General features: G+C 41.7%; 1 protein-coding gene across 4 annotated transcripts in view; it reads left to right on the top strand.

The window, feature by feature from the left end:
* ttc28 (tetratricopeptide repeat domain 28) overlaps positions 1–19,198 on the top strand; it is a 123,466-nt gene that overhangs the window by 46,497 nt on the left and 57,771 nt on the right. For all 4 annotated transcript variants that reach the window (XM_044175298.1, XM_044175301.1, XM_044175299.1 and 1 more), the window contains one exon: positions 18,230–18,377. In XM_044175298.1, coding sequence (XP_044031233.1) covers positions 18,230–18,377 — 148 coding nt within the window. The remainder of the gene's footprint in view (positions 1–18,229; positions 18,378–19,198) is intronic.

The following is a 19,198-nucleotide window of genomic DNA, read 5'->3' as shown; positions in this document are numbered from 1 at the left end:
TGTCTCTTACTGAACCCTAATCTGTCCCAAGGATGATATTATTCCCTTTCTTTCTCTTTTCGTTTCAGCTGCTCCTCCCTTCATCCTTTTACTGCTCTCCGGAGAGGAGGAGCACGTAAAACAGTTTTTCTTTCATGTAAGCAGAAAATAGACAAGAGGAGGACCGTGCGTGACTGCACTCTGTCACATAACCTCCACCAGTCCGCCTCCGCCTCCTGTGCTCGGTGTGTTTTCTTTCCTTTTGTCATTTAGTTTGTCTGTAACTGCGATTGAATGAGATATTGCTGCCACACATCACCACACAGTCTCTCTGTGGCTCTTCTACCGTACTTTACACCCACGGAACCAGCACAGATGTGCAGTAACATCAGCCCTGTCTCACTTCATCTGTCTATAATGACTCACTTTATCAGTGAATGTGTTTAAAATGTGTGCCTACTGCGCTGTTTTTCAAGCAGTGGAGCTTTTTCTGAACTCTCTTCAGCTGTGCCGAAGTGGATATGACTTCTTTCATTAAAAGAAAAACACTTTCAGATTCTTCTGTGCTTCGGTTCTGGCTGCTTCAAGTAGAGAATATTTAATATTTTTTTAAAGGGATGTAGTTATTTGTGATCATTTGGTAGCAACTTTTTTTTTGTAAAATAGTTTTTCATGTGCCTCAGTGAATAAATGTGACTCTTTTACCTGTGCTGTAATGTTGGCAGAGCAAACCTTGTGTCCCTAAACAACATCAGGTGGGAAATGCTTTTTATGTGCGTATAGCTTTGTGCATAGTCGTGTGTGTGCTTTATGGCAAAGAAATGGGATTGAACCAGTTGGGGGGGAGAGAAGAGTGGAAACACGTACTCTTTTAAAATGTTTTATTTAAATGAGCTATGTGGCACTGGAATGAAAGATAAGCCGCAGTCATTATTTTGTCGGTGCAACACACTTACAACCTCCTGCCCAGTTTCCACTGAGATTAAGTGTGTGTGTGTGTGTTTTGTGTACATGTTGTTAGGCTGTTTGCTGCCCTGTTTGTACCCCACTGAACTTTCACTCTATTATTCATGTTTGTGGGCGATAATCTTTAGGGGAAACTACGGTATTTGTCAACCTGATAGTTATTCTCAGTTTTTTGTGCATTTTGTCCACTATTCCCTTGTAGAGGTTCGTTGGGAGCAGTTGCACGGAAACCAGCAGAGACTCCAGGACGTTACTGGTCCCGACTGAGGATTAGTCCGGCACATAAAACGCCTGTAAAACAGCAATTTGCTGTTTTTACGGATTACGGATTAAACAAACAAGATATAACGTGTTAATTAGTGAGCTTTAGAGGCGGATTTTGTTACCTTTGGACAGAGCTGTTTCCGCTTGTTTCCAGTCTTTGTGATAGAGAAGCAAAATTTCACCTCACGTTATTTGTGCAAATTTGGCCACTGGACCGTTTGTGAAGTTTAATTTGGCCCAGACAGCCAGTGTACCGACTGTGCAGACGTTAGCTGTAGCTATTTCGCAACATATGTGTGGCGTGTGTCTGTGTGTAAGCTCAGACTCTAATGGATCTCAAACCTCAACAGGAATTCAAGTTTTTTCACTTATTTTCCTCCAGTCTCCTTACTTTTCTTCTTCTCTCTGCAAGTTTATGAAGTGTAGTCATAAAGCCCCATGATAAACACAAATTTTTCGCTCAAGTTGAAACATTTTCAACTTGCACGGATGCGTCTTCGCCTCAGTTGGCACCACCCCAAGCGTTTATTTGCCCACACTCGTCTTATCGTTGCTCTCTTGCCCCAGTCTGCGATCTTGCCGGAGTCCCCGTTTCCAAAATCTCTACAACAGAGGTGGTAAGTAAAATGTTATATAATACAACACAGGTTGACAAATGCCAGAGTTTCCCTTTAACCTTTGCCTCTCAAACACACCCATCTCTCCTCAGTCTGTCTGTACTTAACTTATCTTCCCCACCCTTCAGATTGTTCCTCTGTTTGGCAAAGACAGGACACTTTCCAGCTCCCCTTATACTAAACTGAATACAGAGAATACAGCAGCAAGAGAGCACGTCTCCAGACATATGTTCACAAGGACTGGACTTCTGATCACAGAGAAATACTGGAGAGGCGCCTACAGTCAAGGTCTCTGTTACCTAATAGAGTGAGAGAGGGAAAGTCATTGTGCTAAAGGGGGAGAGAGGAGAAATAAATAGCAGAGGAGAAGATGAAAGAGGGAAAGAGTGGTCTGTGTCATGATGGGAATAACAGAAAGAACAGGCATAATGTGTGTGTGTGTGTGTGTGTGTGTGTGTGTGCATATATTAGCTGGACCTATTTATAGTGAGGCGATCATACCTGCTTCAAGTCTCAGTAGAGCTGACCCAACAGTGTTAGGACACCACTATTTCGTGTGCGTGTGTGTGTGTGTGTGTGCGCGCATGCTTGCGAATACACACATGCGACTGGTACATGCATCTTTTGTTTGTTTTTGCCACTTCTGAAAACACAACTTTTTGAAAACAATTGTGTTATTACTGAAGTGGGGTTGACGAGCAGTAGTTTCAGGCAAATGACGTTTTCTGTTTTTTGATCATTTGTGAGAATCCTGACCTACTGACCTTTCTCTGTAAACAACAAACAAAGCTTTGAAACAGAGGCGTGTCAGAAGTGGACAGGGAACTTTTAGAAGTTAAAAATGATATTGAGGATGAAAAACGTTACATTATAGAAAGAGAAATTGTAATGGGACAATTGTAACTTTGGACTGGGACCTTTGAAACCTTAGTTTTAGACTTTTTAAACTTTCTGAGAGCTGTGAGACTGAACCAAAACAGTAAAGGTTTGAGCTGGAAAACCAAAACAATGAGCTGAAAGATGCTAAAACACTTTGAAGAACTGAGGGGAACTGCAGTCGGGTAATAAAAAATAATAATTTTCTGTGCATTTGCGACACCTTTCACGTATGCCTAGTCATTTGATCCATTGTTAATATGAAAGTATTGAGCAGCTTCAATTATGGAAAATAGGCCAGTTTTACTGCCATGTCTACAAATGTCACTTAAACAAGCATCAGACACCATCAGAAAAAGTCCTTAACAGTATCAAAAGAGTCAATTTTAGTGATAGCAGGCTCCGGTCATGTGTTTTGAATTGTAGTAGAGGGAAAAATGTTAACATTTGGGGTTGTGGCTTTAAAACCCATGAAAACTTGCTTTCAGATCGTAAGTATTTCTGTAGAGCAATAAATGTTAATGTCTAAATAATATTGTTTGGACAAAAACATCATTGAGTATTATTTTAAGTTGAGTTTGACGCTCAAAAACTGAGCTCATCCGTTTCATCAGGACCGTGTGGGTGTGGTTTGATCAGATTTGATTGACAGTGGCCTGGCAGCATAAGCAAGCAAACCGCCAAGTCATCAAATTCTGATTGGTGCGCGGAAGAATGTGATGTCACTCACCTTTTTTTTTTCCAACGGAGCCCCGCCCACGTTAAACCGCTGAGAAGAGCTCAGAGAAAAACACAAATACTGAAATCTCTCATGTGAAATAACCAAAACTGTTCGAACTTTGGCGGAAAATTGTGCGTCCATGTAAGAACAGAAATAAATGTTAGTCCCAGTATGTCTTTATAGTTTATGTAAATCTGTATTCCCTCTTATCTGTTTTGAGTCTCCATTTGGTGCAATTTGAGTCACGAGTTAACTGGTGAGCAAAGCAACCGAGGTAGCGGAGAGGCTGAATGTTTGCTGTAAATAATGCAGATAAAAAGCTATTGAAAACATGACATACTCGCATAAAACAGACAGGTTTCCAGTATGTGATATCAGACTCTCCTCTTCTAGTCCTGCAGCTAGTGTGTGGTGTGTGTTGCTGCCTGCTGTATTCATTGCTTCGGCTTAGCGAGGCAGTGGGGAGGTGCAAATGTCACGCTGTCTGAAAAAGCTAAACCAACTGACTGTGGAAAGTCTCAGGAGGACTGGGAGGAGGAAGAAGAACTGGAAGCCACTTCAGAATATGAAAGTGCTGAGTGAAAGGTGGAAAACATCACAGATCTCTTCAATGAGTGCTCGCTAAGACTTTCTGCCTCTTTCTGCCTCTCTCTCTCTCACACACATACACCATCTATTGCCCATAATCACATTTCAGTGCGTTTCTTCTGCTAAATTGAATTGTAATTGGCAGACAATGGGCGTGACATCACAATTCACTGGCTGGCTCATATAGAAGCAGCTCGTCTAAATTGAGCCTGAAGTGGGCCATGCTTACTGATGAGCCCAGAGCGTTAATGAAAGAATAAAGGAGCAGGGAGCAGAGCACATATAGGAAAAATGGAGGCAGAGAGGAGAAAGGGAGGTGTACTAACTCTGAAAATTAATTGCCCTTTGGGACCGATGTCATTAATAATTATTGTGTGTGAAAGCGGCAGCAGAATGTCTACTTCTTCAGCATATGCACAGCCATACCTGAGTGATCTCCTGTGGAATAATGGAGCTTTTATTGGAAGAAAAGAGTGTAAATGGTGTTTGGAGTCCATCTCCTCTTCTTTTTTTCAGTGTATTTTTATCTTTTGTTCTGTCTCCTTATTTGTCATTCTTGGTTGCACCTGTATTTTTATGAAGTCAGATGACACATTAGGGGCATGCATCATGCTCATAAACCCATGTATTGTATTTACAACATAAATTAAGACCAGATTTGTTAAGCCCCAACGCTAACAAATCTTATATCCGACTATTCCTCCTCACACTTTTTTATTAGGAAAGAGCAATGTAGAAAATATTTAGTGTGGTTCGTATTTTTAGCCAGCGCTGACTGTTGCTTTCGGCACGTTATGTCAGCTGTAATGTTATTTCTGCAACGGCTAAAATTAAGTTTTTGGCTATTGTCTGGTTAATGAACTCACTGCTCACTGTTAGGGTTGGGTGGGTTGATACCTAAAATATCAGTGCTACTGACACTAAGATTGACTTATCAAAGAGTCAAAGATTTAGTTTTTTCTTCTTGTAAAGGTTAGAGAGGCTGTGGTTAGAGATGTTTTGACTGAGACAGAGAAGGGAGGAGAGGCGGAGAATGAAAAATCTGTGAGAAAAGAAGGAGTCAAATGTCAAAAGAGAGAAAATATCTGCAAAAGAGTGCTTTGAGAATCGACTCCATGCTTGTCTGTGAGAAACTGTGCAAGCTGACATGCCTGTAAAGGTTTTGTCACCTTTTCAAATGCCATTAAAACCCTCTTTAACCAGGTCGACTTCAGCCTCACACCCATAATATGTCCCATTTTCTCATTATATTGCCAAAGAAGCCCGTCATTACACCTGTCAAGCTCTCCATTCTCCCATGGCACATATGCAGTGTACAATGATAATGGTGGCAGATTTACCCTCAAAATTCTTAGTATTTTTCAAATGTTTTTTTGTCTTTGATATCACACGGAAGTAAATAAAAGCTCCTTCACATTTCTGCCTGCCAACCGTAGATTTTGGCGGCTGTCACTTGAAGATTTGATCAGCAATAGCTAGCTAGCTAATTAAATCAACGTTAGCTCCATGAGTTGGTTGAAAATGCTCTCTGGCTGACTTTTTATTGTTTACAGCTGACTCGTTTTGAAACAAGAACCCTTTTAAAGGGTCTTAGATATTCACTTGATGGCTATAATATCATGCTAAAAGACTGAGGATAAAGCTAACAGGCCCCGGGCAAAATGTTAGCATCCCCATCAGTTGACGATCCATGTAGAAGACATGTAAAAGAAGAAACAACATTGTTCTTGTATTGCAGTGAAGAGCTAGTTAGTCCTAGTATCATAAATATGATAAACATAAATATACACATAACCCTGTTTGGCTGCTTCACTTTTGCCGAGAAAGAGAAAATGCTTTTAGGATGAGGAAACCGATGTGTTTGGTAAACGTAACGCTATCTCGGATAACGTTGCTGGAGCGTGAACATCCCCAAATCCAAAAAGGAGCTGCTGATGTTAGCCTACACTCTGACAGCATCCAGGACACAGTGGATGTGCTAGTCATGAATCTGTTCTCCTTGGCCTTGGAAATAATGTTGGTTACTACTGTAGGTAGTAAGCTAGTTAGCCGGACATGCTAATGAACAGATAAACACACTATTTAATTAATTCCTTACACTTTTGCTCCTATGTTTTTGGTTTTGGAAAGGCAAAAAAATAAATACATCAACCTCCCAAATCATATACAGAGAGTCTCTCTTACTACAGCGAGTTTGGCATTTTAGTCGTCGCCATCTTGTTTTTTTTTGGAACCAGAAGTTACCATAGTTGGTGCATCCGTAATTCACGATAACTGTGATATTAATTGGGATGCTAATTTTGGCTAACGAAAAACAGGCTTAAAACAAAATGTACTTACTGGAAAAAATGAACTTTTAGTACAACTGAACGCTGAACAAGACATTTTTAGGCGACCAAAATGTTACAGTTCACCTTCATGACCTGAAAACACACTGTGAAAGGGTCAACGTTCTTAGACAAAAACACCGACAGCACCCAAAAACAAGTTCACGGCTAGTTAACATGTTGACATGTCGCCGTGGTAGCGGCTTGTCAATGTAGGTAGCCATGCCCTAAAGCATACCCTGCTTTATTGTCTATTTTACTCTAAATGGGACCATAATTTACAAAATGAATATCATGCTGTATTGAAGAAGACTTGAAACTAGCGATTGAGACTAAACTCATTAGGAAAGTGTTTACAAGTGAGAAGTAGGGTAGTTTTCTCATAGACTTCTATACAATCGGACTGTTTGTAATCAGTGGAGTCGCCCCCTGCTGGCCATTAGAAGAATGCATGTTTAAGGCACTTCCGCATTGGCTTCACTTTTCAGACCCGGAGGTTGCCGCTTTGGAGAAATACAACGCTGTACAGGCCTGCCGTGCCTAGTTACGGTTGCCATGCTTTGATTGGACAACCGCTGTTTGGAGCGAGGCGTTTAGTGAAAGGTCAATTGGAATTAAAAGTGTGCATTTCTGTATTAATGCCCTGTACATTTATTTCCCGTCCACTAACATCTGCTGTATTCTAAACTGATAATCCATGTATTGGATTAGTCAGCCTGAATGAAATAGCTGTCAAACAATCAATTACATTGGGGAAAAATACACATATGTACATGCACACACTGGGACCAGAGCAAAATGAAATCTGATTATCTGTATCACATTGCAGGATGCGACTGGGAAGGAATGTGTTCCCAGATAACAGGAATGTTGAAAGACCAAAGGCATGGTAGATTAATGACTGAATGCTCTTTGCTAGGTAGCTGCTCCTCTATGAATTATCACAACCTGTGAGGCTGGATTTGAAACAGAGAGAGGGTCTAATTAGCTTTGTAGGGTATCGTTAGGAGTGTGTTCTCTCCTTGCCCTGATTCGGTGAGTGGGAACTGCATGCGTGGCGTCTTCCCTCGAGTAATCACTGGTCTCTGCGCTGCGCCGTCTCTCTCCCCTCCTGTCCTCCACCTCTCCTCATCTCTCCCTGGATGATTTGGCTCTAATTAAGACGGTACACCACCAAGAGAGGAGGAGGAGGGTGTTGACCCTGCTTCCAGCTTAGGTGTTAGAGGTTTAATAGTAGAGGAAGAGAAGGACACTGAGATGTAAAAGCAGAGGAAGAGGAGCAAGCTGAGAGGGAACGAGCCCTGGGGAGAGATGAGAAAAGGATTGTATGAATAAGAACAAAGATTCTGGTCAAAATGAGAATCATGATTTTCTCCCTCGATTCTTAGGGACACAATGTTTTTTTGAAAAAATATTTATCGCAATCCATATTGTCTTCATGCAGACAGACTAAACAATATGATCATTACTTGTAAAGGACATGCAGCTTTTTTTTTTTAAACAGACACCTAACGAATGCCATGCGACTGTGTTGATTTTTCTTAAATTTAGATTTTTCTGCTAAATTAATAAAAAAAGAGTCTCTTGTGTTCTCCTAATAACACCTTTGAACAAATGTTCTCCTGTGTGACTACACCATGAGGTTCAAATTTGTGGTTTTGAGAGAAATGTCTTAACCACTATTGGACGGACTTTTACTCTAGTGCCGGTGATCAGGTCAATTTTATTTATTTTTGGCCAATACTTTGGTTTATACCCGCAGAACATTCCCATCAACCTCAACTGCAGTTTGTGATCATTGCTAATCAGCAAATGTTAGCATGCTAACACGCTAAACTGTGATTGGTAAACATTATACCTGCTAAACATCAGCATGTTAGCGTTGTTAATGTAAGCAAAGCACCACTGTCCCTAAGTATAGACTCACAGAGCCGCTAGCATGGCTGTAGCCTCTTAATCTTGTTGGGGTACAATCACAGTGTTTTTGTCAGAAGTGGGGGTAGATAGATGTTTTTTGTTTTTTTGGGGTTCATGGTCGGCACCTTAACCCCCAGACCACCAGGGGGTCCTGGATACATTTGTTTGTTCTTCATCACCATCACCGGGTTTCAGTGATTTTTGTTGTTCCGAAGAAGCTTTGTCTTTCGCCGCATTTTACTCCTCTGTCTCTCTCATAGATTTATTTACATCGATGTCCTGCACCCCTCTTCCTGTGCAGAGTTTGTCATGGAGAAACACACACTTGTCTTTTGTTGATACAGCTTCAGGAGAAATTGGGAGCGCTTGGTTTGATGCAATGGATCTCCCCACTTCTACAAACATGGCAGAATCATTGTCAGCCCTATCGTTGTGCAGCCCTAATAAGCACAGAGTATCGCGTAAAATCAACCTATATTTGTCTAATTTTTCTCTCTCCACTATGACCCTCCCTATCAGTTTTACAGTTCTGTTCTCTTAGCTCTTCACATTGACCGCTTACTCGTTTCCCCAGCAGGTATATTTGCTCCCTCAGGGTCAAAGTTCACTGAGGCAATCAGGCGATCAGCCGGCCTGCTGCACGAGCACATGCACACACACAAACGCAGCAGCAGCCGGTTGAGTGACAGCCTAATTACCCAGTGTAAGAGAACCAAACCCCTCCGCTGTACTGCAGTTAACAGGATCAGAAGGCCACTTGTCCTCCGCCCCTCCCCACTCCCCCTTTATGCATATTTTTCTTGTAAGTGCTGCGGTATGTGTGTGTTTATGTGTGTGTGTAGTATAGAGAGAGGTAGATTGTTCCAAAGATGGTGGCTGATAGTGTATTCACACACATGAAAGGGTCGAGGGAATGGCTCGGGGTCTGGCTCTACAGATAAAGTAGAGCAGAGAGAGAAGAAGAAGGGAATTGCTTTTAGTCGCCCAGGGAATCAACCTAGTGTGTTGAGGTTAACTAGGATTACTTGTGTGTATGTGTGTGACAGAGAAACTGCTTTCTTTAATTTAGAGCTCTCGGTTCAGAGTAGTTCAGTCTGTACGCCAAGGTTAAATGTTTGAGATGACATCCCACTCAGGTTATACACGCAGACTTTCAGCATGAGAAAATGCACTTTGGGCAAAATAATACTCTTGGTTTGTTTGTATGTTCAAGATGGAAATCCTGTTTACTAGAAGCCAATAGAGAGGGAAGGTTTGAAGCAGTGGATCAGGTGTTTGAACAGCTGCAGTGAAGTGTGGTTCTGTGTTCTTTAAGAGGAGACAAAAAGAGAAAGATGTGTCAGCTGGCCCTTTTTACATTGACCTCCAGACGTCACATTTCAAAGGGAGATTGAAAAATGCTTTCCACTGTACAGTCCTCATGTGTTGACATGCACTTGACACTCACATCATCAGCCCTGTAACTTTGATCCTGTGCTCCTGACCAAAATAGAAAATGAACCAACATAGTGGGCTTGCTCTCCAAAAAAAGTAATGGATATTCTCATTCATATTTTATTACTCATTAAACTATTTTTATTTTGAAACTATTACATCATTTGTTTCTTTTCTGTTACTCCGTCAAACTTGTTAGCCACTTCCTCTCTTCTCTTTAAAGCTGCATTTATTAATTTCCTTATTCATTATGAGTGTTGCTATAGTGTTATTTATCTTTTACACATATATATGAATTTCTAGTTCTTCTCTGGCATATATTTATTTATCTTATTCCTTACCTCTGCTATGCCAAAAGTTAAATAGAATATTAATGGGAAAAAAACACTCATAACACTATTGTAAAGCACTAGCGCCCAGTTGTGTCCACTGAATGCTGAATACAGTTAATGAGCTGTGATGTTGTGTATTTGCACTCAGGCTGTGGTTGTGTGCGCTGCTGTGGTCTGGTCTGGTTACATCAGACAGACTGCGATGCCTAATCTGTTGGCTCCCTCAACATATGATGCCAGGGGCGTCACTGATGACCCTGCATATGGCAGTGCACATCTACATGCACTTCGACATGCTAACATCAATACAGACTCAGAGAAGCACACACAGGAAAGACACACATCTTCGTCCCTGACGAACGAGGGTTTTATGTCAAGCAAAACTCCTTTGTTATAAAATTTCAGGCCTTGGACGCATCTCCGCATCTCCGCCTTTACAGCTTTTACCGGGTTTAACACACTACAGTACACAGACTTGTGAAGCCATTAGACTGGCTCTGCAGGTCTGTGTGAGAGAGCCCACAGCTGGTCGTGTTACATCTTTAATTGGTCCCAGTGGAAACAGTGGTTATGGCTATTCCAACTCAATTATTGCATCTTAGCTAGCGTCCCAGTGAAACAATGATAAATATTCATGCAGATTAACCAGGGAACAGTTTGTGAGAGTGTGTGTGTGTGTGTGTGTGTGTGTGTGCATATGTCAGTGAATACGAGTGGTTGCATAAATGCCTAGTGGTTTTTAGGTAATTGTACTTGTCCATTTTATGCTTTTACTACAATACATTTCAGAGGGAAACATTGTACTTTTATCTGACAGATATAGTTTCTAGTAACTTTTCAGATTACGATTTTGCATTAAAAAACAAGATAAACTTACATTAACATTGATCTTTACCTTAATTGTCACCAATCAAGACACTGATTGATAAAGATTTAACCAGCGGTTGTGAACCATTTTGGCCATTTCCCCCTCTAAACTCAGATAGTTTCATTTAAATAACTTTTCGAAGCCCAAAGAAGTAAAATTATCCAATATTTCACAAAAATTTGAGGAAAGTAAAAAAAAAAATCTATACAAATTGGTGTATATGTCATATAATAATATAATAATAATCGGTCACAGAGGCCATTTTTCGGCATAATGAGTACTTTTACTTTTGATACTTTAACTACATTTTCCAGGTAATACTTAAGTAGGATTTTGACTTTTACATGTAATGAGTATTTTTACATTGTTGCAATGGTACTTTTACTTAAAAATCTGAGTGCTTCTTCCACCGTTGTAAATGCTTATGTGTGTATGTGGACGTACGGGATAACAGACCTCCCAGTCTTTAACACCCACCTTTCACTGTTAGCTGTTATGTTTCTACATATTGATTCAGTTTCACAGGTTCAAATGAGGTTTTTTACCAAATAGTCTCAGCGACTGTTTGTTTCTTATTTGTGTTAGATTATGTGTTTCCAGTTTTCTGTGAAGATGCTTGCTCAGCAGCATTATTTCTTCACCACAGTGTTTTACAGGCTGACTAGTCTATTAGAAGAACCTGTTTGAATCATGTCGCCCTGCAAGATGAGAGGGCTGTTAATTCCCAGACTGTGAGTAACTGTGCTGCTGTAGAGGTCTGCTGGTTTAAATTCACTGGGTTTGATCATACTTTACCCTGGTAATAAGGTGCATTCAATTCTACAAAGAGGCATCCTCACAATACAGATTGCTGTTTTTAATGACTCCCTCAGACCCTCTCAGGCTCTTAAATAATGATCTCACTCTCCGAGGTTTACAGCACACAGCTCACAACTCACACAGCATGTCGTTATATCACATACTGTGGGATAAGTGGGGTATTGGCTTAGCAAAATGAACCCTCTGGTTTTCACTGATGGCCAAGTGACATCAGCACTCCCTTCATCCCTGTTGTTCAACAAAGACAATAATTCCTCCCCTAGTTTACTGTGAGGACTGCAGTAGAAAACTGTGGCTCTTATAGGATAATTCCAGCTTACAAGGATCTTATTTTTTGCAGTTTTGGCCATTATTTCTATCGGTGCATTCGCCCGATTAGTGCTGTTCGTTTGAGCTGGTGTGAAAGCGGTCTCTGTCCGGTTCTTTGGTCCGCACCAGAGTTCGAGTTCGCTTGTGATGTGAAAGCAAACAAACCAACCACAGGATTTTATGATGGCAGATATGCGATTTTAGCATGATTTCAAAAGCTAAACTACTAATAAACACATCTGCTGATCGTGAAATCTGTTCAGGAAGTGATCTTGTAATTGATCTGTAGAAGCCGTGTATATATTTAAGCAAATAATTTGGTAACCACGTATGCACGTCAGCGCAGGTATTTCCCCTGAGTAATAGGTCAAAAGCTGTTAAAAATGCTGTGCTTGTATCCTACTCTGTTCTTTTTCAGTTCATTAAGTCCATTAATAAGTGTGTGACAGCGATCCCACAGTAATAAACCCAGAATCATTAGTTACTGTGCAAGACGTCTCCTTTTCGTCCTGTCTCTAAGTCATTATTCATAACATGCGGTCGATTTGCAGTCTAATAACACTAATAATTCTCAAAATTAGTTATTTCTTCATGAGGTCTTTGTAACACCAAATAACATAAATATACACATCAGAAGCATTAAAGTGCTGCATAAACTTCTGTCAGTCACCAGAATTTGATTTCGCCACATGGGTCCTGATGATGCGCTGATGATGCAGGATGACAATCGCTAAAACTGTCCAATCAACGGATTACCTGTCAGTCTGTATAACTTCGTGTTTACGACCCTTGGTTCGTTTCTAAAAAGTCAGTGTGAACAGGAACCGGACCAGAACTAAAATGCAACAATGTATAATTTATTTCCCGTGGTGCGGACCACATGAACCGAACTACAGGTGTGAACGCACCCTATTAAGCTTGTTCCTCTCTGGGGCCAGAGGTAGAATGGTATGATGCTCTGGACATAGTAATATTCATTTGTCAATCATAGTGTAATGTAGCTACTGTTTATTATTTGTCTCTTTTGAGAAACATAGAGCTGGCTCCAGGCTGCCAGGTGTGTCAGGAAGCTCTTCTCTTTCCTCTCAGCCTCCTCTATCTCTAACAAATTACTCTAGGCCACCTCTCCCTCTTCCACATCCTCTGAACAGTGTTAAATCTGTTCAGTCACAAGCAACCCGGTGCAAAAAAATAAGGTTCAGTCCACTTTGTGTCCTGATAAAATGAGAGTGAAGGTTTGGTGTGTGTGTTTTGAGGCAGATTCTCTTATTTGCAAAGACATCAATCTCTATCATGTCTGGTTTATGTGATCCTCTCTCACTCGTACTCACCCTCTCTCTCTCCCGCCACTTGTGCTGCCATCTGTTCTCGATTAATGTGAGTTACGAGCAGTAATTGAAGCATCTGTTCATCCGGTGTGCATCCTTTGCTCTGACACACCAACATATAGCACCTCTCTTGCTATATCTCTTATTCTCTCCTTAATTTTGTTTGCCATTATGTCTCTCTTTAACACACACTCCATGAACTGCTCCAATAATTTTTAGCCAGTGGGTCAGTCCACTGCTTTGGTCCAGACTGAAATATCTCAACAACTATTGGATGGATTGCCTTGAAATTTTGTACAAACATATATGTTCCCCAGACGATGAATTCCAATTACTATATGCCAATGAAGAATCGTCATAAGCCGCTGGGGATGGTATGTGGCAGTGGAAGAGGAGTGGCATACCGTTTTCATGTGCCATAAGCCAGTCAAACAGCATCGACATACCACTAGTCAAAGTGGCATACCACTAAGAATCGGCATATGACACTAAAACAAAAGTGGCACACTGTCAGTATGTCGGTGAAAAGTGGTATAAGTGGAAAAATTACCAGCAAAGATAAGGCTGTTTGCCGAATTTGTGTAAGGCAGCTGCCTTGAGTGGAAAACACACTGCTGCTGCCGCGCCAAAGCTCGAAAAAAACAGGCCATCACGATAAGATATGGGCATTTTTTTCAGGAGATTTTCAAGATAAATCAGTTCTATGACGCCCCACTGGAAAAACTATAGACTGTACCAAAGTTTAAAACGCTCTCTCTGGCCACCGACGGATGGACATCTCTGGGGGGTGTGGTGGGGTGGGGGTGCAATACGCTATCTGGGTTCGAGCGATTTTCGTTTTTGAAAAAGTGACAGCCCTAGTGTACAATGGGTTTTTAGAGATTTTTCGCTGAAAACAGCTGCCTGCTACATCAGAAAAGACGTTATGAGAGCGGTGAGAGTGAACCAAAACACTAAAAGCTAAACAATGAGCTGAAACTCACTATAAAGCTCCATAAAGCCGAGGGAAGCTGCAGATTCAGGTGATCATTCTCTGTAAGTTCACCAAGAGAGACCCCTTTCACATTGTCGCATTGGTTTCACATTGTCATTTAATACATTGTAAAAAATATTGATTATAGCTGCTTTAAAGTAGACCATTTTTGTTTTATTTTCTCCATAAGCGTAGCCCCAAGAGCTCCCAGGGTGCTTATATATGAACACAGAAAGGAGACACACCTGTACAAAGAATAAATACGCACAAATATAAGTACTATAGGTGCAAACACACTCACACACATACCGCCAGGATTAGTCTTGTCCCTTTTATTGATCACTTCACATTTACTGACACAGACCTGTCAGCTGATGTTGAAGAGGCTGTCTAAGTGCTCAATTGGGAATCAGTGTGAAATACCTGCAAACTAGACACGCCAGACACGACCACAGCGGTTTATAAGGAGACTCTCTAATCTGACAAGATATTTCTGAGATCCTCCAGAACACTGCTGAGCGAGAGATGAAAAAATTAGACGGAAAATGTGTTTATGTGTGTTCGAGATGTGGTGATGTGTGTGTGTGTGTCTGTGAGACTGTCTGGACTATACCCCCTGTATGTGCTTAGCAGGCAGCGTAGCCAGACTGAGCTAATAGGCAGGATGTGTGTGAGCAGGAGGCTGGAGGTGGTGGTGGAGGCAGACTCTTCCTGCTGTCACTTTCTGTCTGGCTCTGGCATGTTTACACCCTTGATGGGGGTAGAATGCTCTGACACACACACACACACCTGCACACATCTACACTCACACACACACACACACACACACAGCTCAGCCTTACCTATTGTGCTGTACGTTCACTCACACACAGTCATGCAGAGATAATGGACGCCTTGTTATGATTAGAACTTTTCCGCCTCTGATATAATCATCCTCATCTGACTGAAATTATCCTCCCAGAAGCTTCAATCAAGGTAAAAGTAAAAGGTATTCAAGAATAGGACATGAATGCCTAAATGAGAAACACTGCATCCTCCATACAGCAGCCAAATCAGTGTGAAGGCAACAGATTTGAGGGGCAGTGCTGCTTAGTAGAGGTAGGCAGACAGGTGGGGTGTCCATATGTCACCCCAGCTACCAGCTCGGCTCCTCATCCCAGTCCAGACCTGCTGCTCTCCTCTCCAGCCTGGATGAGGGTCAGAGGGCAGGCTGCTGTCTCTCTCTCCTCAGCATGGACTCTTGGCATCAGTGCCGGGAGCTAAAACCCAGCCACTGTCCTGTGTTTCAGCCATTGTGGACTGGTATATTTGCAACTGCTTTAAAATGGCATTCTTCCTGTCAAATAAAAGGTTCTGTGTCTTTATTTAAATTTTAGACATCCCCAACATCTGTTCACAGGTGTTGGGGAATACTACTGCATATGTGTAAAAGTTGTACAAAGCTGTAGTAAGCTAATGTCTCTAGAGGGAGCTGTGTGAAATCTGATAAATGTCCTCAAGTGATGTCACTTGAGTCAGCATTGGTTGGGGCTGAAGACTACAACTTTGAAAATGAAAAAAATCTGTTGGTGTGGAGTTGGAAACAAGTGAGGTTACCAGACCTCTGTAGCCCGCTCCTCATCTCTGCTTGAGGCTAGCGGCTCAAAGATACGTTAGCCGCTACTAGCACAACACACTCGAATCTCCAATTGAACTGTCTGCAGTTCCGTTGCATTGTGGGTAATGTAGGCACCAGGTTTTGACAAGGAAGAAGAATGAGTGGAATAAAAAAGACGATATCTCTGGTTCTGCTGCATCAAGTTTGATACTTTCTTTAAGTGGCTACAGTGGATATTTTTATAATAACACTGTGAAAACAATGGGACAATGTTAAAGATGTCTCTGGTAGTGATGAACCTACGGAGAATTATCACCTGAATCTGCAGCTCCCCTCGGATTTATGGAGCTTTATAGTACTATAGTACTGTTTTGGTTCACTCTCACCGCTCTCATAGCGTTGTTTTCGACCGCAGCAGGCAACTGTTTTCAGAGAAAATGCTGTAAAAAGCCACTGTACACAACCTGCTCAGCAGCAAACAGCAGACAGACTCAGTCAGAGAGCAGCTGATGAACATAGTGGAGCATTCAGCAGCTAAAGAGCCAGATATTTCCCTCAGGAGCTGGTGGAGACCAAACACAGAGCTAACAGAGAGAGAATATTGGACTTAAATTCATCAGGACACAAACATGAAAAAAATACTGCTAGTGTTGCTTCATAACTGCTGGATGTAAATAAGAGACAGTTTGTAAACAAGTTCACCATATAAACTTAAAAGGTGGTGATATGTCAATGTTGTGTGCACAACTCACTGCTGCCTCCAAGTGGCCAAAAAAATCTGTCATTGCAGGTTTAAGCATTAGAGCCCTGGAAAATTCAAATTTTTTCAATTAGAAACAGCTACTGCAACACAAAGTAAGCTAGTTGTAAACTAGTTAACGCCGTAGGCAACTTTGCACCAAAGATTGTCTTTTTAATCCGATATCTGTAGTGAATGTGTTGTTGACCACCACCAAAATGCAGACGTGTGTTCACAGCTTAAAGAAATGTACAGAAGGCCGTGTAGCCAGCAGTGGCAACCGCAAGTTAAGAGACAAAACTGGAACAAACGAAAAAAATGGATATAAGGTCAATAAATGCAGATTATTATATTATCATTGTAGCTGTGACTGATGTCAGGCTTTTTTGTGACAAGTTATTTAAGGGACATGGCCCTAGCCATAATTACCAACCATTTATCCCACTTTGTGTTAATCAACAGTGAAATGACACCATGCCCTGTTCACATTCTGCTCCAACACCAACACACGGACGAAAGGCTTAATGCATTAGATTAGACGTGACCCCCGTCTCCATTCATTTCAATGAAGCTGTCTGAAGCCGAGGACAGGACAAAGACAGTGCGGCTGCGGAAAGTGGCAGGCGGGACAGGAGCTGCCATGTAATCTAATTCCTCTCCTCTTTGTCTTCATTCATTCACTGTCATGACAGATTATGCTTAAATGGGAGGAGGGAGGGCAGGATGATAAATGAGAGAGAAAAGGGGAGGAACGAAGGCGAAGAGAGAGGTAGACAGGACAATTAAGTTACAGTCTGCTCTGCAGTGAGAGAAGAAGAGTTTGGTGTTTGTGGTGTGTGTGTGTGTGTGTGTGTGTGTGTCTTCTCCTTGATCCTCCTCATGAATTTGATGTCATGATTCATTGTCTCTAATCTTGCTGTGAAATGCACAAGGGGTCCTAATGAAGTGTGCGCTGTTTGTGTGTGTATGCGAAAGAAAGACTGCGTGTACAGGCTGCATTAGTGCTGTGCAGGTTGGACTCACATTCAAGCACAATGGCTTTTTAATTATTTCAGTTACGTGGATATCACTGAACACCTCTGAGGTGTTTCTAACCCATCCGACCTAAACAAGATACTTTTAATTCAGAGGAAGTTCTTGAGAATGTATAATCATCTTTATGTACTTAATAACCTAATGTTTTCTAAAGTGAACTCTAGAGATGGCAGTTTCAGTCGGCTAGTCGGTCGGTCCACCACTTTAGTCCTGACTGAAATAACTCAACAACTTGCATTTACCAAAATCAGTAGGATTCATCTGTTTGGGACCATGAATGTCTGTTTAACATTTCAAGGCAATTCATCCAATAAGTCGTTGAGATATTTCAGTCTGTACCAAAGTGGTGGACCGACCAACAAACCGACATTTCCGTCCCTAGAGCCGCTGGCATGGCTACAGTTGAAGCCACAGTTACATAATTTTAGCAGTCCTTGTACAAACTATGGAGAAAAAATACAGAAGTCAATGTCAAGAATATAAAAGAAGCCTCAGTTAAACCCTTCAACTGCTGATGTCTAACTTTTCTTCTTCCTGCAGGCCTACTTTCGTCAGGGGGTTGCCCTGCAGTACCTGGGTCGTCATGCCGACGCCCTGGCAGCATTCGCCTCCGGCCTTGCCCAGGACCCCAAGAGTCTCCAGCTGCTCGTCGGCATGGTGGAGGCCGCCATGAAATCTCCCCTCAGAGGTGGGCTTGTCTGACAAAGTTCGCATGCATCTCGTCTTTTGGTCCGCATACTGCACAACAACACGAGGCAGATTTATACAGACAGATCAAATGAACAACATTTGTTTTGACTCTTCTCTAACAAATTTGTGTTTGAAATTCATAAGAGAGGAGAGTGAGCTGTAGGCGCTGGGGAAACTGTCAAGTTACCACCTTTCCATTGTTCTTTCATTCAGTTACCCTCCCCTGGGACTGGGATGTGAATAAGTAAAAAGATGGCTCTGAGGATTCAGATCTCACAAAGAAATGGATGCACATTTGATGTGACAAATAGAGAGATAAGAGAAAAGAGACACATAAAGAAAAGTTAGATGTAGAGAATAAACAAGCAAGAAATAGAAAGAGAAACACAGAGAAGTTGAAATTGAAAATAGTGAGTGTCAGGGAGATATTTCTTTGGTCATCAGCAGCATCCACTTGTTGAAGTAAGGACATGACTCACATCCACTGCTGCCTGAATCCTAAGAGCACCTGTATCCACTGCCAGGTGAAGCTTCTTCTTTACAGTGTTGTTGCAGAACTAGTAGAACGACTGGTGTTTGGTGTCTGAGACAGACACATTCATCCACATGTACACTCATACAGGTACAGCCAGAGAGAGTATGGAGATGCATCATCCATGAGGCAGCGCTTCACTGGGTTCCCAGGGACAGGTTACTATATTAGTGCTGTCTAAGTTAGGATTGCAGAAGAGTCTGGGTCACTGTCTTTGCTCTCAGGTCACTGAAAATAAGAACAAATCAAGAACAAACCCTCTTGAGGCAGATTTGTGATATTGGGCT

The sequence above is a fragment of the Siniperca chuatsi genome, linkage group LG18 (assembly GCF_020085105.1).
Source record: "Siniperca chuatsi isolate FFG_IHB_CAS linkage group LG18, ASM2008510v1, whole genome shotgun sequence".
NCBI classification, from domain to species: Eukaryota; Metazoa; Chordata; class Actinopteri; order Centrarchiformes; family Sinipercidae; genus Siniperca; species Siniperca chuatsi.
The sequence above is the reverse complement of the archived record's forward strand: the minus strand, read 5'-3'. Positions and strand labels throughout refer to the sequence as shown.